Raw genomic sequence first — 26876 nt, forward strand, 5'->3', positions numbered from 1 at the left:
CTGAGGGGCCCCACCCACAAAATCAGACCCTGAGGGGCCCCGCCCACCAAATCGGATTCTGAGTGGCCCCGGACACCAAATCGGACCCTGAGTGGCCCTCCCCACCAAATCGGACCCTGAGGGGCCCTGCCCACCAAATCGGAATCTGAAGGGCTCCAACCACAAAATCGGACCCAGAGGGGCCCCGGCCACAAAATCGGACCCTGAGGGGCCCCACCCACAAAATCAGACCCTGAGGGGCCCCAGCCACAAAGTCGGACCCTGAGGAGCCCCACCCACCAAATCGGACCCTGAAGGGCCTCGCCCACCAAATTCGACTCAGTGGCCCCGCCCACCAAATCAGACCCAGGGGGCCCCACCCACAAAATCGGACCCAGAGGGGCCCCAACCACAAAATTGGACCCTGAGGGGCCCCGGCCACAAAATCGGACCCTGAGGGGCCTCACCCACCAAATCGGACCCTGAGGGGCCCCGGCCACAAAATCGGACCCTGAGGGGCCCCGGCCAAAAATCGGACCCTGAGGGGCCTCACCCACCAAATCGGACCCTGAGGGGCCCCGCCCACCAAATCAGATCCTGAGGGGCCCCAACCACCAAATCGGACCCTGAGGGGCCCCTGCCACAAAATCGGACCCTGAGGGGCCCCACCCTCAAAATCGGACCCTGAGGGGCCCCAATCACCAAATCGGACCCTGAGGGGCCCCGGACACAAAATCGGACCCTGAGGGGCCCCACCCACCAAATCGGACCCTGAGGGGCCCCACCCACCAATTCGGACCCTGAGGGGCCCCGGCCACAAAATTGGACCCTGAGAGGCCCCACCCACAAAATCGGACACTGAGGCCAAAGTGGCCCCTGAGAGGCACCCACAGTTAAAACGGATCCTGAGTTGAAAGTCTTGCAGGGGCAGCAGGCAAGTCTCTCTTAAAGGGGCATCCCGGGCACCATTTCAAACCACTATCTGTACTTCCTTCAGGAAATACATATCTAGTATTAATGTTGTAATCCGACCGCTGCTAACTTATTCTTATTATTCAGTTGATTTCCGCAATTAATGCGGCCCGAACCGCTACACGCACAGACTCCGTTGAGGTGTCGTTTCGAAGCCAGCGTCCATGAGAGGTGTGCTAAGTAATTTTTGTGTCGATTGGATTTGTAGTTTTTGCGCAATATGCATTAGAAATTTTTTTTTCCCGTCATTTGAATGTATTGTCTCAATGCTTTTCAATGGGGAAATTTTGCCTTAGAGAAAACATGCCCTGAGGCGATTCAAATGGCAGTTTACCTCATTGATATGCGCAGGCAGACCCAGTTACTATGCCAGCGCCAAAGAACTTCACATGACCCCAGCAGGACACAGTTTCTGGCGATAATATCAGCTCTTAAAGCGAAACCCACAGCACAAATGCAAATCTAGCTTCATCACATGACGCGTGCCCCTGAGAGAGAATGTACGCCAAAGTGAATTTGGAAGCCCAGTGCGCCAAACTAGCTCTTAAACAGCCGACGCGCCTAAGTGAATCTTAAAGGGCCGGCGCACCAAAATGAGCCTTAAAGGGCTGGCGCGCCAAATCGAATGTTGAGTGACCCCAGGCTCCAAATCGGAGGCTGATCGACCCTGGCCTACAAATCGGAGGCTGAGCCACCCAGGCCAACAAATTAGCCCTGGAGTGGCCCCGCCCTCCAAATCAGACTCAGAGAGGCCCCGCCCACCAAATTGGACCCTGAGGGGCCCCGCTCACCAAATCAGACCCGTAGTGGCCCCGCCCTCTAAATCGGACCCAGAGTGGCCCACCCACGAAATTGAACCCTGAGGGGCCCCTCCCACCAAATCAGACTCAGAGTGGTCCCGCCTACCAAATTGTACCCTGAAGGGCCCGGCCCACCAAATTGGACCCAGAGTGGCCCCGCCCACCAAATCAGACCCTGAGGGGTCCCACCCACCAAATCTGACCCTAAGGGGCCCCGCCCACCTAATCAGACCCAGAGTGGCCCCGCCCACCAAATCAGGCCATGAGGGGCGCCGCCCACCAAATCAGACCCTCATGGGCCCCGCCTGCCAAATCATACCCTGAAGAGCCCCACCCACCAAATCGGATCCTGAGGGGACCCGCCCACCAAATCGGACCCTGAGAGGCCCCATCTACCAAATCGGAACCAGAGGAGCTCCGTCCACGAAATTGGACCCTGTGGGGCCCCACTCACCAAATCGGACCCTGTGGGGCCCCGCTCACCAAATTGGACCCAGATTGGCCCCTCCCACCAAATCAGACCCTGTGGGGCCCCGCCCAGCAAATTGGACCCTGTGGTGCCCCACCCACCAAATCGAACTCTGAGGGGCCCCGCCCACCAAATCAGACCCTGAGGGGCCGTGCCCACCAAACCGGACCCTGAGGGGCCTCGCCCACCAAATCAGCCCACCAATTCAAGCCCTGAGGAGCCCAGTCCACTGAATCGGATCCTGAGGGGCCCCACCCACCAAATCAGACCCTGAGGGGCCTCACAGGCCAAAGTGGCCCCTGAGAGGCACCCACAGGTAAAATGGATACTGAGTTGAAAGTCGTGCAGGGGCAGCAGGCAAGTCTCTCTTAAAGTCACAGCCCGGGCACCATTTCAAACCACTATCTGTACTTCGTTCAGGAAATACACATCTAGTTATTATTATTATTAAGTTGATTTCCGCAGTTAATACAGCCCGAACCGCTACATGCACAGACGCCGTTGAGGTGTCGTTTCGAAGCCAGCGTCCACGAGAGATGTGCTAAGTATTTTTCATGTCGATCGGATTTGTAGTTTTTGCGCAATTTGCGTTTGAAAAATTTTTTTCCCGTCATTGGAATGCACTGTCTCCAATGCTTTTCAATGGGAAATGGCAAAACGTGCCCTGAGGCGATTGAAATGGCAGTTAAGCTCATTGACATGCGCAGGCACACCCAGTTACTATGCCAACGCCTACGAACGTCACATGACGTCCGCAAGACAGAACTTCTGCCACATAATATCAGCTCTAAGGCTGGAGTCACACTAACCTGCGCAAAATACGCTCCGTATTTTACATGCGTAATACAGATCAATGACCACAAAATAGTGGTCCGTAGGTCATCCGTAAGCAAGGTGAGGTCGCGTATTTTGCGCATGTGTGTCTCCGTATGCAATCCGTATGCAATCCGTATGGCGAGATTTTCTCGCAGCCTTGCAAAATGGACATTTAACGGTTTTGAGGCCTGCAAACAATTTAAATCATTAGCCTACACCCTATTTAGACACTCAGAAATATAGGTGGCTGCCTACATTCTGTACATTTCTCACCTTGCTTTCACGAGGTGTGTTGGTGTTCTTTGTGCAGCATGGCAGAGGGTCTGACATTCAATACAACCGAGCAGGTTCTCTTTACCTGGCTTTTGTCACGGCGCTTTGGCCAACCATATCCTGTGAAAGTGGATCCGCGGAGGAGGAGACGCATGTGGGTACATCCACTTTTGAGGCAACGACTCACAAGAGGGCATTTTCACCGCCTCTATTCATCTCTGCGGGAGCATCCGGAAAAATTTTACCAGTACTGTCGAATGAGCATTTCCACATTTGATCGCCTCTTGGAGACAGTGCGCCCTGGGATCACATTTCAGGACACTAGGATGCGCCAAGCCATATCTGCAGAGGAGCGACTTCTACTCACAATACGGTATGTACTCCACAACCACATTCTCTATGTTCGTAATGTGTGTGTTAATTTATGTTTTTTGGCCTTCTTGGACAATGTTTAATACCCTAATCTTACTCAAAATATGTTTCACCTGACACAGCACAATGTTACATCTAATATGTACTGCATATCACTTAGTCATTGTGCCACCAAATATGTGTGTGTTGTTCTCTCTCATTTCCTACCAAGTTTGGTCGGCATGTAACTGATTTTTTTTTACTTTAGCCATTCTAACCTGGACTATTTCTGTTGTTCTACAGCTTCCTGTCCACTGGCCTGTCTTATGCCGCCCTCCACCATGAGTTTCTCATTGGAAAGTCCACCAATTCAGGCATAGTGAGGTCTACATGTGCACAAATCTGGACAAGACTCCATCAGGTGGTCCTACCCAAGCCCAGGATGGAAGACTGGTTAAGGATTTCAAGGGACTTTGAGGAGGACTGCCAGTTTCCAAATTGTATTGGGGCCCTGGATGGCAAACATATCAGGGTGCGTAAGCCGCCGAACTCAGGGTCTCAATTCTTCAATTATAAGCAATACTTTTCTGTTGTATTGTTGGCTCTGGTAGACCCTCAATACAAGTTTATAATTGTGGACATTGGGGCCTATGGAAGGACGGGAGACTCTAGAGTCTTCAATACTTCCATAATGGGTCGGCGGCTACGCACCAACCAGTTGGATCTACCACCACCACGCCAGCTACCAGGCTCCCCCGAACAATCAGTCCCTTATGTCCTTGTGGCAGATTAGGCCTTTCAGTTATCACGTAATGTCATGAGGCCATATCCCCGGTGCAACCTTGACCACAGGCGCAGAATTTTGATCTTGCACCTATCACGTGCTAGGCGACTGGTGGAGTGTTCCTTTGGGATTCTTTGTGCCAAATGGCGGGTACTCCAGTCTGCCATTCAGTTGAGTGAGCAAAATGTGAATGAAGTTGTGAAAGCCTGTGTTGTTCTGCATAACTTCACCAGGATACATGATTGCTCCTCCTCTGATGGTGTTGTGCGTAGGCCGGACAATGTGCGCAGGGTGAGACCACCTATCATACCTCAACGTAGACCGCTCTCTGGCCTCAAAGTGCGTGATATATTCACTAATTACTTTATCTCACCTGAGGGGGCTACTTCTTGGCAAGAGAATGCTGTGTCTATGTTCTAATTATTTTTGGTTCAAAGTGTGTCTAAATATATATTACTCAAGCCTTGTTATGATTCTATGAGTGTTTCTTTGCATTGGTTGGTGTCTGTTAGTATGTTGTGAGGGATAGTGAGAAATCACACAGAGACGTTAACTAGAGTAGACAAATTTTTAGTTTTGCCTTTTTGTTTTTTGGGTTTTGCTTAAAGGCAAACATAATTTTGCCATAACACAAATTTGGCAATGGCCAAAATGACCCTTTGGGCCTTCGTTAACTTGATGTAACATTAACATAACAGAAAAAAACTGCAACAAACATTATGCAATAACAACATTGCTGCATGCCTACATTAACCTGGATTAGGCAACAAAGGGTGAGCTCCATCACCAAAATAAAGTCAATAAGATAACACTCACATTTCCTCATAATGTTTTCCAAACATAGAAAGATTCCACCATGACAGGCAAGGCTACCTCACATCTTTCACACAGATATTACCTGTCTGTAGAACAGACAATATTCAAGCATGCTATACTGGAAAGGATGAAAATACAAAACTCACTTGTTAAGACATAGAGATAGCGTGATATTGTGAATGCTGTTCGCCTCAAATTGGTTTACTAGAGAATGCTAATAACAAAGTTGACTACTTAACTAAAGGCAAGCACACCTTTCCTATGCATTAACAAGTGATTAGTGTATTTTCATCCTTTCAGGTAACAGTATAGCGCATTTAAATATTCTCTTTTATACACACATGTAATATCTGTGTGAAAGGCGTGAGGTAGCGTTGCCTGTCATGATGGATTGTTTCATATGTTTGGAAAACATTGTTTACAAATGTGAGTGTTAAATTATGTTCTAAATGTTGGTGAAGGAGAACACCTGTTTTTTTCTCTAGATTAGAAGCACCAGTTACATGTCACTGGACATCTCCAAAGTTTGGATTCATAAATCCTCATATGAAGGGGAAGGGGAACGGGGAGGAACAGCCTGTGGGTGCTGCTGGACATTGTGGCCAACATCGCCCTGTGTGGGGCCATACTGTTGCCCATGATGCTGTTGTTGTCCAGCCTCCTGGGCCTGTTGGTGATACTGCCCAGAGTAATAATGATGATGGTGAGGGGCTTCTTGTTGGCTATGGTAGGCCCGTGGCTCATACCCACCAAGATAGCCAGATCGTCCCCAACCAGGTTGGGACCAGCCTCCAACACTGGGTGGGTACAAGTGGCCATATTGGTGGGGTTGGCTTGCTGAAGACATTTGGGGCTGCGGAATAGAAGGATGGGTAGGGGGAGGAAGGGGTTGAGGTGTTGGCCCACGTATTAGGGGCTGTTCAGACCCTGCTTGAGCAAGCATCTGTGTGGATGGTCTCATGCGCATTAAATTTCTTGGTGAGAGCTGCCACCTCTCCAGAAATTCAAACACCTCATATGGGGTATTGGGGGGGGTGCTTGCATCAAGCAGGATCTGAATACACCCCCTAATACGGAGCCTGACCTCACGGGTAAGGGCACGGAGATAAAGGGTGAGGCTACGTGCATAGGCCTCCTCACCATCATCTGTAGTGACTCTGGACAGGTAATTCAGCACCCCAGTGTCCACATTGGTCCTGCTCTCTTGAATGGCGACCTGGCGCCTTCTTCTTATTCGCCGTGTTGCTAGAGCAGCCTGTGGGGAGGGCCTGATCTGGGCAGTTGGGCTGCTGCTCAAGTTGCCCATCTTTTCCAGGATGGGTGAGGTTGCAGCTGCAGACCGTCCTGGTGGTGTGTTGTGTCGGGCAGCCATTGTGTGCTCTTGTGATGCCTCCTCTTCAGACATCCTTCTTGTAGGGGGAGAAGATGGGCCAGCCACCTCATCCCCTACAGGATCAATAACGGGCTCTGCCTCTGAGGCCGTTCCTCGATCCGTAAGGTTGGATTGAGTTCTGTTATGAAATAGAACAGAGGCAAAAATACATCAATATTTTTGTCCCTGTAAAGTATTTGTGTAATGTTTTTGTGTCATGTGGTGTGAGGTATGTACTTACGGTCTCAGAGCCAGAATTGGGGCGAGGAAGTTCAGCCGGTCATAATATATATATTTCCGCTTGACATGGCCAGCATCCCCACTCCTGGACCGCTGCTGGCGTTCCCGGCGGTATTGGTCCCGGATGCTTCTCCACCGTTTCATCACATCTTCCACTGCAATGTGACAGGAAAGATTGTCAAAATCACATATTTGAGTGGTCACATTTTCAAACAGTAGTCTAGGCATGGGGCCTTATGGGGTGTGCGTTCTACCCATGGTGGCATATGTAATTGGGCCGATACCCAGGGTCTCATTAGCTCCCCTGAAAATAATTTTTGTGGCTAGGAGGATGAGGAGCTTGTGGCCTAACCCCTAATTATGGCTGTGTGAAGCCACGTGTCACATCCTAATGTAACGGCCTCATGAGGCTAAAATTACATGCCCAGGAAGGGGGGGGGGCTGATTGTAGAGTCATTTTATAGCGCGCGCTAACGTTAATTATATTTTTATGGTTGCACTTACGAATTTTCTGCTGCTCCTCACGTGGTCTGTCACCGAAGTCATGGTACATCTGGCGACAGATGCGCCTCCATGACGCCTCCTTTCGTGTGCGGTTCGCATAGTTTGCGTCGCGTGGGTCCCATATTTCTGGACGCTCCTGCACCAGCACAATTAGCATCTCCACATTTATGTAAGTGGACGCCATGCTGCTGCTGTACTCCGTGGAGGCGTACTTCCTGGATGTCTGGAGCGCTTTTTGAGCTCATTTGCATGTCTACGCTTCCTGATGATGGATTGGCCCATTTCCTGTTCACCAGCCAAAAGACCTGCGTATTGCTCGCAGGTCACACGTGTGGTCAGTGTGTAATCCGTATTTTTTGCGCACCCATTGACTTGCATTGGCGTGCTACGGGCGTAGTACGCTGACAATCGCAGCATGCTGCGAGTGGCACGTAGCGTAGGATACGGAGGAGAAATATACGCCTGGTGCGAGTGACCCCATAGAGAATCATTGGTCCGTGTCTAATGCGTGCTTTTTGCGCCTCTCACGCACCCGTATTCCTCGCCAGTGTGACTCTGGCCTTAGGCTGGAGTCACACTAACCTGCGCAAAATACGCTCCGTATTTTACATGCGTAATACGGATCAATGACCACAAAATAGTGGTCTGTAGGTCATCCGTAAGCAAGGTGAGGTCTCGTATTTTGCGCATGTGTGTCTCCGTATGCAATCCGTATGCAATCCGTATGGCGAGATTTTCTCGCAGCCTTGCAAAATGGACATTTAACGGTTTTGAGGCCTGCAAACAATTTAAATCATTAGCCTGCACCCTATTTAGACACTCAGAAATATAGGTGGCTGCCTACATTCTGTACATTTCTCACCTTGCTTTCACGAGGTGTGTTGGTGTTCTTTGTGCAGCATGGCAGAGGGTCTGACATTCAATACAACTGAGCAGGTTCTCTTTACCTGGCTTTTGTCACGGCGCTTTGGCCAACCATATCCTGTGAAAGTGGATCCGCGGAGGAGGAGACGCATGTGGGTACATCCACTTTTGAGGCAACGACTCACAAGAGGGCATTTTCACCGCCTCTATTCGTCTTTGCGGGAGCATCCGGAAAAATTTTACCAGTACTGTCGAATGAGCATTTCCACATTTGATCGCCTCTTGGAGACAGTGCGCCCTGGGATCACATTTCAGGACACTAGGATGCGCCAAGCCATATCTGCAGTGGATTGACTTCTACTCACAATACGGTATGTACTCCACAACCACATTCTCTATGTTCATAATGTGTGTGTTAATTTATGTTTTTTGGCCTTCTTGGACAATGTTTAATACCCTAATCTTACTCAAAATATGTTTCACCTGACACAGCACAATGTTACATCTAATATGTACTGCATATCACTTAGTCATTGTGCCACCAAATATGCGTGTGTTGTTCTCTCTCATTTCCTACCAAGTTTGGTCGGCATGTAACTGATTTTTTTTTACTTTAGCCATTCTAACCTGGACTATTTCTGTTGTTCTACAGCTTCCTGTCCACTGGCCTGTCTTATGCCGCCCTCCACCATGAGTTTCTAATTGGAAAGTCCACCAATTCAGGCATAGTGAGGTCTACATGTGCACAAATCTGGACAAGACTCCATCAGGTGGTCCTACCCGAGCCCAGGATGGAAGACTGGTTAAGGATTTCAAGGGACTTTGAGGAGGACTGCCAGTTTCCAAATTGTATTGGGGCCCTGGATGGCAAACATATCAGGGTGCGTAAGCCGCCGAACTCAGGGTCCCAATTCTTCAATTATAAGCAATACTTTTCTGTTGTATTGTTGGCTCTGGTAGACCCTCAATACAAGTTTATAATTGTGGACATTGGGGCCTATGGAAGGACGGGAGACTCTAGAGTCTTCAATACTTCCATAATGGGTCGGCGGCTACGCACCAACCAGTTGGATCTACCACCACCACGCCAGCTACCAGGCTCCCCCGAACAATCAGTCCCTTATGTCCTTGTGGCAGATTAGGCCTTTCAGTTATCACGTAATGTCATGAGGCCATATCCTCGGCGCAACCTTGACCACAGGCGCAGAATTTTGATCTTGCACCTATCACGTGCTAGGCGACTGGTGGAGTGTTCCTTTGGGATTCTTTGTGCCAAATGGCGGGTACTCCAGTCTGCCATTCAGTTGAGTGAGCAAAATGTGAATGAAGTTGTGAAAGCCTGTGTTGTTCTGCATAACTTCACCAGGATACATGATTGCTCCTCCTCTGATGGTGTTGTGCGTAGGCCGGACAATGTGCGCAGGGTGAGACCACTTATCATACCTCAACGTAGACCGCTCTCTGGCCTCAAAGTGCGTGATATATTCACTAATTACTTTATCTCACCTGAGGGGGCTACTTCTTGGCAAGAGAATGCTGTGTCTATGTTCTAATTATTTTTGGTTCAAAGTGTGTCTAAATATATATTACTCAAGCCTTGTTATGATTCTATGAGTGTTTCTTTGCATTGGTTGGTGTCTGTTAGTATGTTGTGAGGGATAGTGAAAAATCACACAGAGACGTTAACTAGAGTAGACAAATTTTTAGTTTTGCCGTTTTGTTTTTTGGGTTTTGCTTAAAAGCAAACATAATTTTGCCATAACACAAATTTGGCAATGGCCAAAATGACCCTTTGGGCCTTCGTTAACTTGATGTAACATTAACATAACAGAAAAAAACTGCAACAAACATTATGCAATAACAACATTGCTGCATGCCTACATTAACCTGGATTAGGCAACAAAGGGTGAGCTCCATCACCAAAATAAAGTCAATAAGATAACACTCACATTTCCTCATAATGTTTTCCAAACATAGAAAGATTCCACCATGACAGGCAAGGCTACCTCACATCTTTCACACAGATATTACCTGTCTGTAGAACAGACAATATTTAAGCATGCTATACTGGAAAGGATGAAAATACAAAACTCACTTGTTAAGACATAGAGAGAGCGTGATATTGTGAATGCTGTTCGCCTCAAATTGGTTTACTAGAGAATGCTAATAACAAAGTTGACTACTTAACTAAAGGCAAGCACACCTTTCCTATGCATTAACAAGTGATTAGTGTATTTTCATCCTTTCAGGTAACAGTATAGCGCATTTAAATATTCTCTTTTATACACACATGTAATATCTGTGTGAAAGGCGTGAGGTAGCGTTGCCTGTCATGATGGATTGTTTCATATGTTTGGAAAACATTGTTTACAAATGTGAGTGTTAAATTATGTTCTAAATGTTGGTGAAGGAGAACACCTGTTTTTTTTTCTCTAGATTAGAAGCACCAGTTACATGTAACTGGACATCTCCAAAGTTTGGATTCATAAATCCTCATATGTAGGGGAAGGGGAACGGGGAGGAACAGCCTGTGGGTGCTGCTGGACATTGTGGCCAACATCGCCCTGTGTGGGGCCATACTGTTGCCCATGATGCTGTTGTTGTCCAGCCTCCTGGGCCTGTTGGTGATACTGCCCAGAGTAATAATGATGATGGTGAGGGGCTTCTTGTTGGCTATGGTAGGCCCGTGGCTCATACCCACCAAGATAGCCAGATCGTCCCCAACCAGGTTGGGACCAGCCTCCAACACTGGGTGGGAACAAGTGGCCATATTGGTGGGGTTGGCTTGCTGAAGACATTTGGGGCTGCGGAATAGAAGGATGGGTAGGGGGAGGAAGGGGTTGAGGTGTTGGCCCACGTATTAGGGGCTGTTCAGACCCTGCTTGAGCAAGCATCTGTGTGGATGGTCTCATGCGCATTAAATTTCTTGGTGAGAGCTGCCACCTCTCCAGAAATTCAAACACCTCATATGGGGTATTGGGGGGGTGCTTGCATCAAGCAGGATCTGAATACACCCCCTAATACGGAGCCTGACCTCACGGGTAAGGGCACGGAGATAAAGGGTGAGGCTACGTGCATAGGCCTCCTCACCATCATCTGTAGTGACTCTGGACAGGTAATTCAGCACCCCAGTGTCCACATTGGTCCTGCTCTCTTGAATGGCGACCTGGCGCCTTCTTCTTATTCGCCGTGTTGCTAGAGCAGCCTGTGGGGAGGGCCTGATCTGGGCAGTTGGGCTGCTGCTCAAGTTGCCCATCTCTTCCAGGATGGGTGCGGTTGCAGCTGCAGACCGTCCTGGTGGTGTGTTGTGTCGGGCAGCCATTGTGTGCTCTTGTGATGCCTCCTCTTCAGACATCCTTCTTGTAGGGGGAGAAGATGGGCCAGCCACCTCATCCCCTACAGGATCAATAACGGGCTCTGCCTCTGAGGCCGTTCCTCGATCCGTAAGGTTGGATTGAGTTCTGTTATGAAATAGAACAGAGGCAAAAATACATCAATATTTTTGTCCCTGTAAAGTATTTGTGTAATGTTTTTGTGTCATGTGGTGTGAGGTATGTACTTACGGTCTCAGAGCCAGAATTGGGGCGAGGAAGTTCAGCCGGTCATAATATACAGTGGGGCAAAAAAGTATTTAGTCAGTCAGCAATAGTGCAAGTTCCACCACTCAAAAAGATGAGAGGCGTCTGTAATTTACATCATAGGTAGACCTCAACTATGGGAGACAAACTGAGAAAAAAAAATCCAGAAAATCACATTGTCTGTTTTTTTTCATTTTATTTGCATATTATGGTGGAAAATAAGTATTTGGTCAGAAACAAGCAATCAAGATTTCTGGCTCTCACAGACCTGTAACTTCTTCTTTAAGAGTCTCCTCTTTCCTCCACTCATTACCTGTAGTAATGGCACCTGTTTAAACTTGTTATCAGTATAAAAAGACACCTGTGCACACCCTCAAACAGTCTGACTCCAAACTCCACTATGGTGAAGACCAAAGAGCTGTCAAAGGACACCAGAAACAAAATTGTAGCCCTGCACCAGGCTGGGAAGACTGAATCTGCAATAGCCAACCAGCTTGGAGTGAAGAAATCAACTGTGGGAGCAATAATTAGAAAATGGAAGACATACAAGACCACTGATAATCTCCCTCGATCTGGTGCTCCACGCAAAATCCCACCCCGTGGGGTCAGAATGATCACAAGAACGGTGAGCAAAAATCCCAGAACCATGCGGGGGACCTAGTGAATGAACTGCAGAGAGCTGGGACCAACGTAACAAGGCCTACCATAAGTAACACACTACGCCACCATGGACTCAGATCCTGCAGTGCCAGACGTGTCCCACTGCTTAAGCCTGTACATGTCCGGGCCCGTCTGAAGTTTGCTAGAGAGCATTTGGATGATCCAGAGGAGTTTTGGGAGAATGTCCTATGGTCTGATGAAACCAAACTGGAACTGTTTGGTAGAAACACAACTTGTCGTGTTTGGAGGAAAAAGAATACTGAGTTGCATCCATCAAACACCATACCTACTGTAAAGCATGGTGGTGGAAACATCATGCTTTGGGGCTGTTTCTCTGCAAAGGGGCCAGGACGATTGATCCGGGTACATGAAAGAATGAATGGGGCCATGTATCGTGAGATTTTGAGTGCAAACCTCCTTCCATCAGCAAGGGCATTGAAGATGAAATGTGGCTGGGTCTTTCAACATGACAATGATCCAAAGCACACCGCCAGGGCAACGAAGGAGTGGCTTCGTAAGAAGCATTTCAAGGTCCTGGAATGGCCTAGCCAGTCTCCAGATCTCAACCCTGTAGAAAACCTTTGGAGGGAGTTGAAAGTCCGTGTTGCCAAGCGAAAAGCCAAAAACATCACTGCTCTAGAGGAGATCTGCATGGAGGAATGGGCCAACATACCAACAACAGTGTGTGGCAACCTTGTGAAGACTTACAGAAAACGTTTGACCTCTGTCATTGCCAACAAAGGATATATCACAAAGTATTGAGATGAAATTTTGTTTCTGACCAAATACTTATTTTCCACCATAATATGCAAATAAAATGAAAAAAAAACAGACAATGTGATTTTCTGGATTTTTTTTTCTCAGTTTGTCTCCCATAGTTGAGGTCTACCTATGATGTAAATTACAGACGCCTCTCATCTTTTTAAGTGGTGGAACTTGCACTATTGCTGACTGACTAAATACTTTTTTGCCCCACTGTATATATTTCCGCTTGACATGGCCAGCATCCCCACTCCTGGACCGCTGCTGGCGTTCCCGGCGGTATTGGTCCCGGATGCTTCTCCACCGTTTCATCACATCTTCCACTGCAATGTGACAGGAAAGATTGTCAAAATCACATATTTGAGTGGTCACATTTTCAAACAGTAGTCTAGGCATGGGGCCTTATGGGGTGTGCGTTCTACCCATGGTGGCATATGTAATTGGGCCGATACCCAGGGTCTCATTAGCTCCCCTGAAAATAATTTTTGTGGCTAGGAGGATGAGGAGCTTGTGGCCTAACCCCTAATTATGGCTGTGTGAAGCCACGTGTCACATCCTAATGTAACGGCCTCATGAGGCTAAAATTACATGCCCAGGAAGGGGGGGGGGCTGATTGTAGAGTCATTTTATAGCGCGCACTAACGTTAATTATATTTTTATGGTTGCACTTACGAATTTTCTGCTGCTCCTCACGTGGTCTGTCACCGAAGTCATGGTACATCTGGCGACAGATGCGCCTCCATGACGCCTCCTTTCGTGTGCGGTTCGCATAGTTTGCGTCGCGTGGGTCCCATATTTCTGGACGCTCCTGCACCAGCACAATTAGCATCTCCACATTTATGTAAGTGGACGCCATGCTGCTGCTGTACTCCGTGGAGGCGTACTTCCTGGATGTCTGGAGCGCTTTTTGAGCTCATTTGCATGTCTACGCTTCCTGATGATGGATTGGCCCATTTCCTGTTCACCAGCCAAAAGACCTGCGTATTGCTCGCAGGTCACACGTGTGGTCAGTGTGTAATCCGTATTTTTTGCGCACCCATTGACTTGCATTGGCGTGCTACGGGCGTAGTACGCTGACAATCGCAGCATGCTGCTAGTGGCACGTAGCGTAGGATACGGAGGAGAAATATACGCCTGGTGCGAGTGACCCCATAGAGAATCATTGGTCCATGTCTAATGCGTGCTTTTTGCGCCTCTCACGCACCCGTATTCCTCGCCAGTGTGACTCCGGCCTTAGGCTGGAGTCACACTAACCTGCGCAAAATACGCTCCGTATTTTACATGCGTAATACGGATCAATGACCACAAAATAGTGGTCCGTAGGTCATCCGTAAGCAAGGTGAGGTCGCGTATTTTGCGCATGTGTGTCTCCGTATGCAATCCGTATGCAATCCGTATGGCGAGATTTTCTCGCAGCCTTGCAAAATGGACATTTAACGGTTTTGAGGCCTGCAAACAATTTAAATCATTAGCCTGCACCCTATTTAGACACTCAGAAATATAGGTGGCTGCCTACATTCTGTACATTTCTCACCTTGCTTTCACGAGGTGTGTTGGTGTTCTTTGTGCAGCATGGCAGAGGGTCTGACATTCAATACAACCGAGCAGGTTCTCTTTACCTGGCTTTTGTCACGGCGCTTTGGCCAACCATATCCTGTGAAAGTGGATCCGCGGAGGAGGAGACGCATGTGGGTACATCCACTTTTGAGGCAACGACTCACAAGAGGGCATTTTCACCGCCTCTATTCGTCTCTGCGGGAGCATCCGGAAAAATTTTACCAGTACTGTCGAATGAGCATTTCCACATTTGATCGCCTCTTGGAAACAGTGCGCCCTGGGATCACATTTCAGGACACTAGGATGCGCCAAGCCATATCTGCAGAGGAGCGACTTCTACTCACAATACGGTATGTACTCCACAACCACATTCTCTATGTTCATAATGTGTGTGTTAATTTATGTTTTTTGGCCTTCTTGGACAATGTTTAATACCCTAATCTTACTCAAAATATGTTTCACCTGACACAGCACAATGTTACATCTAATATGTACTGCATATCACTTAGTCATTGTGCCACCAAATATGTGTGTGTTGTTCTCTCTCATTTCCTACCAAGTTTGGTCGGCATGTAACTGATTTTTTTTTACTTTAGCCATTCTAACCTGGACTATTTCTGTTGTTCTACAGCTTCCTGTCCACTGGCCTGTCTTATGCCGCCCTCCACCATGAGTTTCTCATTGGAAAGTCCACCAATTCAGGCATAGTGAGGTCTACATGTGCACAAATCTGGACAAGACTCCATCAGGTGGTCCTACCCGAGCCCAGGATGGAAGACTGGTTAAGGATTTCAAGGGACTTTGAGGAGGACTGCCAGTTTCCAAATTGTATTGGGGCCCTGGATGGCAAACATATCAGGGTGCGTAAGCCGCCGAACTCAGGGTCCCAATTCTTCAATTATAAGCAATACTTTTCTGTTGTATTGTTGGCTCTGGTAGACCCTCAATACAAGTTTATAATTGTGGACATTGGGGCCTATGGAAGGACGGGAGACTCTAGAGTCTTCAATACTTCCATAATGGGTCGGCGGCTACGCACCAACCAGTTGGATCTACCACCACCACGCCAGCTACCAGGCTCCCCCGAACAATCAGTCCCTTATGTCCTTGTGGCAGATTAGGCCTTTCAGTTATCACGTAATATCATGAGGCCATATCCCCGGCGCAACCTTGACCACAGGCGCAGAATTTTGATCTTGCACCTATCACGTGCTAGGCGACTGGTGGAGTGTTCCTTTGGGATTCTTTGTGCCAAATGGCGGGTACTCCAGTCTGCCATTCAGTTGAGTGAGCAAAATGTGAATGAAGTTGTGAAAGCCTGTGTTGTTCTGCATAACTTCACCAGGATACATGATTGCTCCTCCTCTGATGGTGTTGTGCGTAGGCCGGACAATTTATAATAGCAACGGTACAGAGCCGCATCCTAAATGTATTATATATCACTCCTCATAGGTGTCACTCTGTTTGGACAAAATAGAATCGATCGCTGATGTATACACCAAGAATTGTGGAGACCACAGTAAAAAATTGCGACCATAGATCCATAATAATAAAATTACTACTCTTTATTGAATTATAAATAAGACAGGACAAAAAATGGGGAACTGTGCAAGGAACAATCAAAAAGTGCAATAGTATGAGTGCTCATACAAGCAGGACCCGCCCCAGTCAGCCTGAACCATCATATATCGAGATAAATGCATATATTTCCTGTATTAATACTCCATATAAGGAGCATTATATATCTTACATAAAGAGGGAAACAATGCCCATCATCTATCACACAGGATAAATCTATAAATTATCCCAAAAGGAGGTAACTGGAGGGGTTAACAAGATAAACAATACTACCCACGGGCCATATGAAACACATCTTACATATAGAAAGACGGAGGATGGTGCAGCAAACAATGCCAGATTTGCACCGGCAGGCAATTACCGGCCCTAAGAAAATGAAGACCCAAACCGTTACCTTAATGAGGCTCCAGGATGACCGGGCGGACCGCTCGTTTCCCCGACGCGCGTTTCGGAGCAATAAGCTCCTTCCTCAGGGGGCATAAATATCAGCCACAAAAGCATCTTATTTAAATGTGCGCAGGGTGAGACCACCTATCATCCCTCAACGTAGACCGCTCTCTGGCCTCAAAGTGCGTGATATATTCACTAATTACTTTATCTCACCTGAGGGGGCTACTTCTTGGCAAGAGAATGCTGTGTCTATGTTCTAATTATTTTTGGTTCAAAGTGTGTCTAAATATATATTACTCAAGCCTTGTTATGATTCTATGAGTGTTTCTTTGCATTGGTTGGTGTCTGTTAGTATGTTGTGAGGGATAGTGAGAAATCACACAGAGACGTTAACTAGAGTAGACAAATTTTTAGTTTTGCAGTTTTGTTTTTTGGGTTTTGCTTAAAGGCAAACATAATTTTGCCATAACACAAATTTGGCAATGGCCAAAATGACCCTTTGGGCCTTCGTTAACTTGATGTAACATTAACATAACAGAAAAAAACTGCAACAAACATTATGCAATAACAACATTGCTGCATGCCTACATTAACCTGGATTAGGCAACAAAGGGTGAGCTCCATCACCAAAATAAAGTCAATAAGATAACACTCACATTTCCTCATAATGTTTTCCAAACATAGAAAGATTCCACCATGACAGGCAAGGCTACCTCACATCTTTCACACAGATATTACCTGTCTGTAGAACAGACAATATTTAAGCATGCTATACTGGAAAGGATGAAAATACAAAACTCACTTGTTAAGACATAGAGAGAGCGTGATATTGTGAATGCTGTTCGCCTCAAATTGGTTTACTAGAGAATGCTAATAACAAAGTTGACTACTTAACTAAAGGCAAGCACACCTTTCCTATGCATTAACAAGTGATTAGTGTATTTTCATCCTTTCAGGTAACAGTATAGCGCATTTAAATATTCTCTTTTATACACACATGTAATATCTGTGTGAAAGGCGTGAGGTAGCGTTGCCTGTCATGATGGATTGTTTCATATGTTTGGAAAACATTGTTTACAAATGTGAGTGTTAAATTATGTTCTAAATGTTGGTGAAGAACACCTGTTTTTTTCTCTAGATTAGAAGCACCAGTTACATGTCACTGGACATCTCCAAAGTTTGGATTCTTAAATCCTCATATGTAGGGGAAGGGGAACGGGGAGGAACAGCCTGTGGGTGCTGCTGGACATTGTGGCCAACATCGCCCTGTGTGGGGCCATACTGTTGCCCATGATGCTGTTGTTGTCCAGCCTCCTGGGCCTGTTGGTGATACTGCCCAGAGTAATAATGATGATGGTGAGGGGCTTCTTGTTGGCTATGGTAGGCCCGTGGCTCATACCCACCAAGATAGCCAGATCGTCCCCAACCAGGTTGGGACCAGCCTCCAACACTGGGTGGGTACAAGTGGCCATATTGGTGGGGTTGGCTTGCTGAAGACATTTGGGGCTGCGGAATAGAAGGATGGGTAGGGGGAGGAAGGGGTTGAGGTGTTGGCCCACGTATTAGGGGCTGTTCAGACCCTGCTTGAGCAAGCATCTGTGTGGATGGTCTCATGCGCATTAAATTTCTTGGTGAGAGCTGCCACCTCTCCAGAAATTCAAACACCTCATATGGGGTATTGGGGGGGTGCTTGCGTCAAGCAGGATCTGAATACACCCCCTAATACGGAGCCTGACCTCACGGGTAAGGGCACGGAGATAAAGGGTGAGGCTACGTGCATAGGCCTCCTCACCATCATCTGTAGTGACTCTGGACAGGTAATTCAGCACCCCAGTGTCCACATTGGTCCTGCTCTCTTGAATGGCGACCTGGCGCCTTCTTCTTATTCGCCGTGTTGCTAGAGCAGCCTGTGGGGAGGGCCTGATCTGGGCAGTTGGGCTGCTGCTCAAGTTGCCCATCTCTTCCAGGATGGGTGAGGTTGCAGCTGCAGACCGTCCTGGTGGTGTGTTGTGTCGGGCAGCCATTGTGTGCTCTTGTGATGCCTCCTCTTCAGACATCCTTCTTGTAGGGGGAGAAGATGGGCCAGCCACCTCATCCCCTACAGGATCAATAACGGGCTCTGCCTCCGAGGCCATTCCTCGATCCGTAAGGTTGGATTGAGTTCTGTTATGAAATTGAACAGAGGCAAAAATACATCAATATTTTTGTCCCTGTAAAGTATTTGTGTAATGTTTTTGTGTCATGTGGTGTGAGGTATGTACTTACGGTCTCAGAGCCAGAATTGGGGCGAGGAAGTTCAGCCGGTCATAATATATATATTTCCGCTTGACATGGCCAGCATCCCCACTCCTGGACCGCTGCTGGCGTTCCCGGCGGTATTCTCCACCGTTTCATCACATCTTCCACTGCAATGTGACAGGAAAGATTGTCAAAATCAAATATTTGAGTGGTCACATTTTCAAACAGTAGTCTAGGCATTGGGCCTTATGGGGTGTGCGTTCTACCCATGGTGGCATATGTAATTGGGCCGATACCCAGGGTCTCATTAGCTCCCCTGAAAATAATTTTTGTGGCTAGGAGGATGAGGAGCTTGTGGCCTAACCCCTAATTATGGCTGTGTGAAGCCACATGTCACATCCTAATGTAACGGCCTCATGAGGCTAAAATTACATGCCCAGGAAGGGGGGGGGGGCTGATTGTAGAGTCATTTTATAGCGCGCGCTAACGTTAATTATATTTTTATGGTTGCACTTACGAATTTTCTGCTGCTCCTCACGTGGTCTGTCACCGAAGTCATGGTACATCTGGCGACAGATGCGCCTCCATGACGCCTCCTTTCGTGTGCGGTTCGCATAGTTTGCGTCGCGTGGGTCCCATATTTCTGGACGCTCCTGCACCAGCACAATTAGCATCTCCACATTTATGTAAGTGGACGCCATGCTGCTGCTGTACTCCGTGGAGGCGTACTTCCTGGATGTCTGGAGCGCTTTTTGAGTTCATTTGCATGTCTACGCTTCCTGATGATGGATTGGCCCATTTCCTGTTCACCAGCCAAAAGACCTGCGTATTGCTCGCAGGTCACACGTGTGGTCAGTGTGTAATCCGTATTTTTTGCGCACCCATTGACTTGCATTGGCGTGCTACGGGCGTAGTACGCTGACAATCGCAGCATGCTGCGAGTGGCACGTAGCGTAGGATACGGAGGAGAAATATACGCCTGGTGCGAGTGACCCCATAGAGAATCATTGGTCCGTGTCTAATGCGTGCTTTTTGCGCCTCTCACGCACCCGTATTCCTCGCCAGTGTGACTCCGGCCTTAAAGCGAAACCCACAGCACAAATGCAAATCTAGCTTCATCACATGACACATGCCCCTGAGAGAGAATGTGCGCCAAAGTGGATTTAGAAGCCCAGTGAGCCACCCTGGCTCTTAAAGGGCCGATGTGCCAAAGTGATTCTTAAAGGGCCGGCGCACCGAAATGAGTCTTAAAGGGCCGGCGCGCCAAATCGAAAGCTGAGTGACCTCGACCTCCAAATCGGAGGCTGAGCCACCCCGGCCTCCAAATCGGAGGCTGAACCACCCCAGCCTCCAAATCGGAGGCTGAGCCACCCTGGCCTCCAAATCGGACCCAGTGTGGCCCCGCTCAAAAAATCAGACCCAGAGTGGCACAGCCAACCAAATCGGATCCTGAGGGGCCCCGCCCACCAAATCAGACTCCGAGTGGCCCCGCCCACCAAATCGGACCCTGAAGGGCCCCGTCCACCAAGTCGGACCCTGAGGATTCCCGCCCACCAAATCGGACCCTGAGGCGCCCCGCCCACCAAATCGGACCCAGAGTGACCCCGCCCACCAAATCGGACCCAGAGTGGCCCCGCCCACCAAATCGGACCCAGAGGGGCCCCGCCCATCAAATCGGACCCTGAGGGGCCCCGCCCACCAAATCGGACCCTGAGGAGCCCCGCCCACCAAATCGGACCCTGAAGGGATCCTCCCACCAAATCGGACCCTGAGGGGCCCCGCCCACCAAATCGGACCCTGAGGAGCCCCGCCCACCAAATCGGACCCTGAAGGGATCCTCCCACCAAATCGGACCCTGAGGGGGCCCGCCCACCAAATCGGACCCAGAGGAGCCCCGCCCACCAAATCGGACCCAGAGTGGCCCCGCCCACCAAAATGGACCCAGGGGGCTCCACCCACAAAATCAGACCCTAAGGGGCCCCACCCACAAAATCGGACCCTGAGTGGGCCCGGCCACAAAATCAGACCCTGAGGGGCCCCGTCCACCTAGTCGGACCCTGAGGATCCCCGCCCACCAAATCGGACCCTGAGGAGCCCCGCCCACCAAATCGGACCCAGAGTGACCCCGCCCACCAAATCGGACCCTGAAGGGCCCAGAGTGGCCCCGCCCACCAAATCGGACCCAGAGGGGCCCTGCCCATCAAATCGGACCCTGAGGGGCCCCGCCCACCAAATCGGACCCTGAGGAGCCCCGCCCACCAAATCGGACCCTGAAGGGATCCTCCCACCAAATCGGACCCTGAGGGGGCCCGCCCACCAAATCGGACCCAGAGGAGCCCCGCCCACCAAATCGGACCCAGAGTGGCCCCGCCCACCAAAATGGACCCAGGGGGCTCCAACCACAAAATCAGACCCTAAGGGGCCCCACCCACAAAATCGGACCCTGAGTGGGCCCGGCCACAAAATCAGACCCTGAGGGGCCCCAACCACAAAATCGGACCCTGAGAGACCCCGGCCACAAAATCGAACCTAGAGGGGCCCCAATCATAAAATAGGACCCTGAGGGGCCCCAACCATAAAATCAGACCCTGAGGTGCCCCGGTCACAAAATCGGACCCTGAGGGGCCCCACCCACAAAATCAGACCCTGAGGGGCCCCACCCACAAAACCAGACCCTGAGGGGCCCCAGCCACAAAATCAGACCCTGAGGGGCCCCACCCACAAAATCGGACCCTGAGAGACCCCGGCCACGAAATCGAACCCAGAGGGGCCCCAGTCACAAAATCAGACCCTAAGGGGCCCCGGTCACAAAATCGGACCCTGAGGGGCGCCACCCACAAAATCAGACCCTGAGGGACCCCAGCCACAAAATCGGACCCTGAGGGGCCCCACCCACAAAATCGGACCCTGAGGGGACCCAACCACAAATCCAGACCCTGAGGGGCCCCGGCCACAAAATCGGATCCTGAGAGATCCCGGCCACAAAATCGGACCCTGAGGGACCCCAACCACAAAATCAGACCCTGAGGGTCCCCGGTCACAAAATCAGACCCTGAGGGGCCCCACCCACAGAATCAGACCCTGAAGAGCCACAGCCACAAAATCAGACCCTGAGGGGGCCCAGATACGAAATCGGACCCTGAGGGGCCCCATCCACAAAATCGGACCCTGAGGGGCCCCACCCACAAAATTGGACCCTGAGGGGCCCCGCCCACCAAATTAGACCCTGAGGGGCCCCACCCTCAAAATTGGACCCTGAGGGGCCCCAGCCACAAAATCAGACCCTGAGGGGCCCCAGCCACAAAATCGGACCCTGAGGGGCCCCACCCACAAAATCGGACCCTGAGGGGCCCCACCCACAAATCCAGACCCTGAGGGGCCCCGGCCACAAAATCAGACCATGAGGGGCCCCACCCACAAAACTGGACCCTGAGGCATCCCGGCTACCAATACAAGCCCTGATGAGCCCAGGCCACCGAATCGGACCCTGAGGGGCCCCACCCACCAAATCAGACCCTGAGGCCAAAATGGCCCCTGAGAGGCACTCACACTTAAAACGGATCTTGAGTTGAAAGTCTTGCAGGGGCAGCAGGCAAGTCTCTCTTAAAGGGGCAGCCCGGGCACCATTTCAAACCACTATCTGTACTTCCTTCAGGAAATACACATCTAGTGTTAATTTTGATATCTTTATTAAGTTGATTTCCGCAATTAGTGCGGCCCGAACCGCTACACGCACAGACTCCGTTGAGGCGTCGTTTCGAAGCCAGCATCCACAAGTATTTTTCGTGTCGATCTGATTTGCAGCTATTGCGCAATATGTGTTTGAAATTTTTTTTTATTATCATTGGAATGCATTGTCTCAATGCATTGCCATAGGAATACATGGGGCAGACGTGAGGCGATTCAAATTTGAGGATCAGTTGCAGCATTATGGCTATGTGCCCATGCTAGCGTTTTTAAATGCTCAGGAAAAGGATCCCCTTCCCAGTGTGGCCCCGCTCAAAAAATCAGACCCAGAGTGGCACAGCCCACCAAATCGGATCCTGAGGGGCCCCGCCCACGAAATCAGACTCCGAGTGGCCCCGTCCACCAAATCGGACCCTGAGGAGCCCCGCCCACCAAATCCAACCCTGAGGAGCCCCGCCCACCAAATCGGACCCTGAGGAGCCCCGCCCACCAAATCGGACCCAGAGTGACCCCGCCCACCAAATCGGACCCTGAAGGGCCCCGCCCACCAAATCGTACCCAGAGTGGCCCCGCCCATCAAAATGGACCCAGGGGGCTCCACCCACAAAATCAGACCCTAAAGGGTCCCACCCACAAAATCGGACCCTAAGTGGGCCCGGCCACAAAATCAGACCCTGAGGGGCCCCAACCACAAAATCGGACCCTGAGAGACCCCGGCCACAAAATCGAACTTAGAGGGGCCCCAGTCACAAAATAAGACCCTGAGGTGCCCCAACCACAAAATCAGACCCTGAGGGGCCCCACCCACAAAATCGGACCCTGAGGGGCCTCACCTACAAAATCAGACCCTGAGGGGCCCCACCCACAAAATCAGACCCTGAGGGGCCCCACCCACAAAATCAGACCCTGAGCGGCCCCGCCCACCAAATTAGACCCTGAGGAGCCCCACCCTCAAAATCGGTCCCTGAGGGGCCCCACCCACAAAATCGGACCCTGAGAGACCCCGGCCACAAAATCGAACCCAGAGGGGCCCCAGTTACAAAATCAGACCCTAAGGGGCCCTGGTCACAAAATCGAACCCTGAGGGGCCCCACCCACAAAATCAGATCCTGAGGGACCCCAGCCACAAAATCGGACACTGAGGGGCCCCACCCACAAAATCGGACCCTGAGGGGACCCAACCACAAATCCAGACCCTGAGGGGCCCGGCCACAAAATCGGACCCTGAGGGGTCCCACCCACAAAATCAAACCCAGAGGGGCCCCAGTCACAAAATCAGACCCTAAGGGGCCCCGGTCACAAAATCGGACCCTGAGGGGCACCACCCACAAAATCAGACCCTGAGGGACCCCAGCCACAAAATCGGACCCTGAGAGACCCTGGCCACAAAATCGGACCCTTAGGGGCCCCAACCACAAAATCAGACCCTGAGGGTCCCCGGTCACAAAATCGGACCCTGAGGTGCCCCACCCACAAAATCAGACCCTGAGGGGCTCCAGCCACAAAATCAGACCCTGAGGGGCCCAGCCACAAAATGGAACCCTGAGGGGCCCCACCCACAAAATCGGACCCTGAGGGGCCCCGTCCACAAAATCGGACCCTGAGGGGCCCCGCCCACCAAATTAGACCCTGAGTGGCCTCACCCACAAAATCGGACCCTGAGGGGCCCCACCCACAAATCCAGACCCTGAGGGGGCCCGGCCACAAAATCGGACCCTGAGAGACCCCGGCCACAAAATCGGACCCTGAGGGGCCCCAACCACAAAATCAGAGCCTGAGGGGCCCCGCCCTCAAAATCGGACCCTGAGGGGCCCCACCCACAAAATCAGACCATGAGGGGCCCCAGCCACAAAATTGGACCCAGTTGGGCCCCACCCACAAAATCGGACCCTGAGGGGCCCCACCCACAAATCCAGACCCTGAGGGGGCCCGGCCACAAAATCGGACCCTGAGAGACCCCGGCCACAAAATCGGACCCTGAGGGGCCCCAACCACAAAATCAGACCCTGAGGGGCCCCGGTCACAAAATCGGACCCTGTGGGGGCCACACCCACAAAATCAGACCCTGAGGGACCCCAGCCACAAAATCAGACCCTGAGGGGCCCCAGCCACAAAATCTGACCCTGAGGGGCCCCACCCACCAAATCGGAACCTGAAGGGCCCCGCCCAGCAAATTAGGCCCTGAGGGGCCCCACCCACAAAATCAGACCATGAGGGGCCCCACCCACAAAATCGGACCCTGAGGGGCCCCAACCACAAAATCAGACCCTGAGGGGACCTGGCCACAAAATCGGACCGTAAGGGACTCCACCCACAAAATCGGACCCTGAGGGGCCCCGGCCACGAAATCGGACCCTGAGGGGCACCGGCCACAAAATCGGACCCTGAGGGGACCCAACCACAAAATCGGACCCTGAGGGGCCCCACCCACAAAATCGGACCCTGAGTGGACCCGGCCACAAAATCAGACCCTGAGGGGCCCCAACCACAAAATCGGACCCTGAGGGGCCCCACCCACAAGATCGGACACTGAGGGGCCCCAGCCACAAAATCGGAACCTGAGGGGCCCCGGCCACAAAATCGAATCCTGAGCGGCTCAACCACAAAATCGGACCCTGAGGGGCCCCGGCCACAAAATCGGACCCTGAGGGGCCCCGGCCACAAAATCGGACCCTGAGGGGCCCCACCCACCAAATCGGACCCTGAGAGACCCCGGCCACAAAATCGGACCCTGAGGGGCCCCAACCACAAAATCAGACCCTGAGGGACCCCAGTCACAAAATCGGACCCTGAGCGGCGCCAACCACAAAATCGGACCCTGAGGTGCCCCGGTCACAAAATCGGACCCTGAGGGGCCCCAGCCACAAAATCGGACCCTGAGGGGCCCCACCCACAAAATCGGACCCTGAGGGGCCCCGGTCACAAAATTGGACCCTGAGGCGCCCCACCCACAAAATCAGACCCTGAGGGGCCCCAGCCACAAAATCGGTCCCTGAGGGGCCCCGGCCACAAAATCAGACCCTGAGGGTCCCCGGCCACAAAATCGGACCCTGAGGGGCCCCGGCCACAAAATCGGACCCTAAGGGGCACCACTCGCAAAATCAGACCCTGAGGGGTCCCACCCGCAAAATCGGACCCTGAGGGGCCCCACCCGCAAAATCGGACCCTAAGGGGCACCACTCGCAACATCAGACCCTGAGGGGCCCCACCCGCAAAATTGGACCCTGAGGGGCCCCACCCGCAAAATCGGACCCTGAGGGGCTCTACCCGCAAAATCAGACCCTGAGGGGCCCCGGCACCAAAAATCGTACCCTGAGGGGCCCCAACCACAAAATCAGACCCTGAGAGGCACCGCCTACAAAATCGGACCCTGAGGGGCCCCGGACACAAAATTGGACCCTGAGGGGCCCCGGCCACAAAATCGGACCCTGAGTGGCCCAACCCACAAAATCAGACTCAGTGTCCCCGCCCACCAAATTGGACCCTGAAGGGCCCCATCCACCAAATCGGACCCAAAGTGGCCCCGCCCAACAAATCAGACCCAGAGTGGCGCCGCCCACCAAATCGGACCCTGAGGGGCCCCACCCACCAAATGGGACCCTGAGGGGCCACGCCCACCAAATTGGACGCTGAGGGGCCCCGCTCACCAAATCGGACCCTGAGGGGCCCCGCCCACCAAATCGGACCCTGAGGGGCCCCGCCCACTAAATCGGATTCTGAAAGACCCCAACCACAAAATCGGACCCTGAGGGGCCCCACCCACAAAATCGGACCCTAAGGGTCCCCGCTGACCAAATTGATCTCTGAGGGGCCCCGCCCACCAAATTGGACCCAGAGTGGCCCGCCCACCAAATCAGACCTAGAGTGGCCCCGCTCACCAAATCGGACCCCGAGGGGCCCCACCCACCAAATCGGACCCCGAGGGGCCCCGCCCACCAAATCGGACCCTGAGGGGCCCCGCCCACCAAATTGGACCCCGACGGATCCCGCCCACCAAATCGGACCCCGAGGGTCCCAGCCAACCAAATAGGACCCTGAGGGGCCCCGCCCACCAAATCGTACTCTGATAGATCCCGCCCACCAAATCAGATCCTGAGGGGCCCCACCCAACAAATCAGACCCAGAGTGGCCCCGCCCACCAAATTGTACCCTGAGGGGCCCCACCCACAAAATCGGACCCTATGGG

The 26876-nt window shown here is 51.2% G+C and overlaps 1 protein-coding gene across 1 annotated transcript; it reads right to left on the reverse strand.

Annotated features, from left to right (window-relative positions):
• Positions 1-4998: 4998 nt before the first annotated feature.
• LOC141087868 (uncharacterized) lies at positions 4999-7797 on the reverse strand. Its single transcript, XM_073573701.1, has 2 exons — positions 6874-7797; positions 4999-6771 (listed from the first exon to the last, which is right to left on the reverse strand). Exons 1-2 carry the CDS (start codon positions 7098-7100, stop codon positions 5793-5795), a joined length of 1206 nt encoding a protein of 401 aa, XP_073429802.1. The 5' UTR covers positions 7101-7797; the 3' UTR covers positions 4999-5792.
• Positions 7798-26876: the final 19079 nt, after the last annotated feature.

The sequence above is a fragment of the Dendrobates tinctorius genome, unplaced genomic scaffold (genome assembly GCF_039654945.1).
Source record: "Dendrobates tinctorius isolate UK_male_01 unplaced genomic scaffold, ASM3965494v1 ptg000036l, whole genome shotgun sequence".
Classification (NCBI taxonomy): domain Eukaryota; kingdom Metazoa; phylum Chordata; class Amphibia; order Anura; family Dendrobatidae; genus Dendrobates; species Dendrobates tinctorius.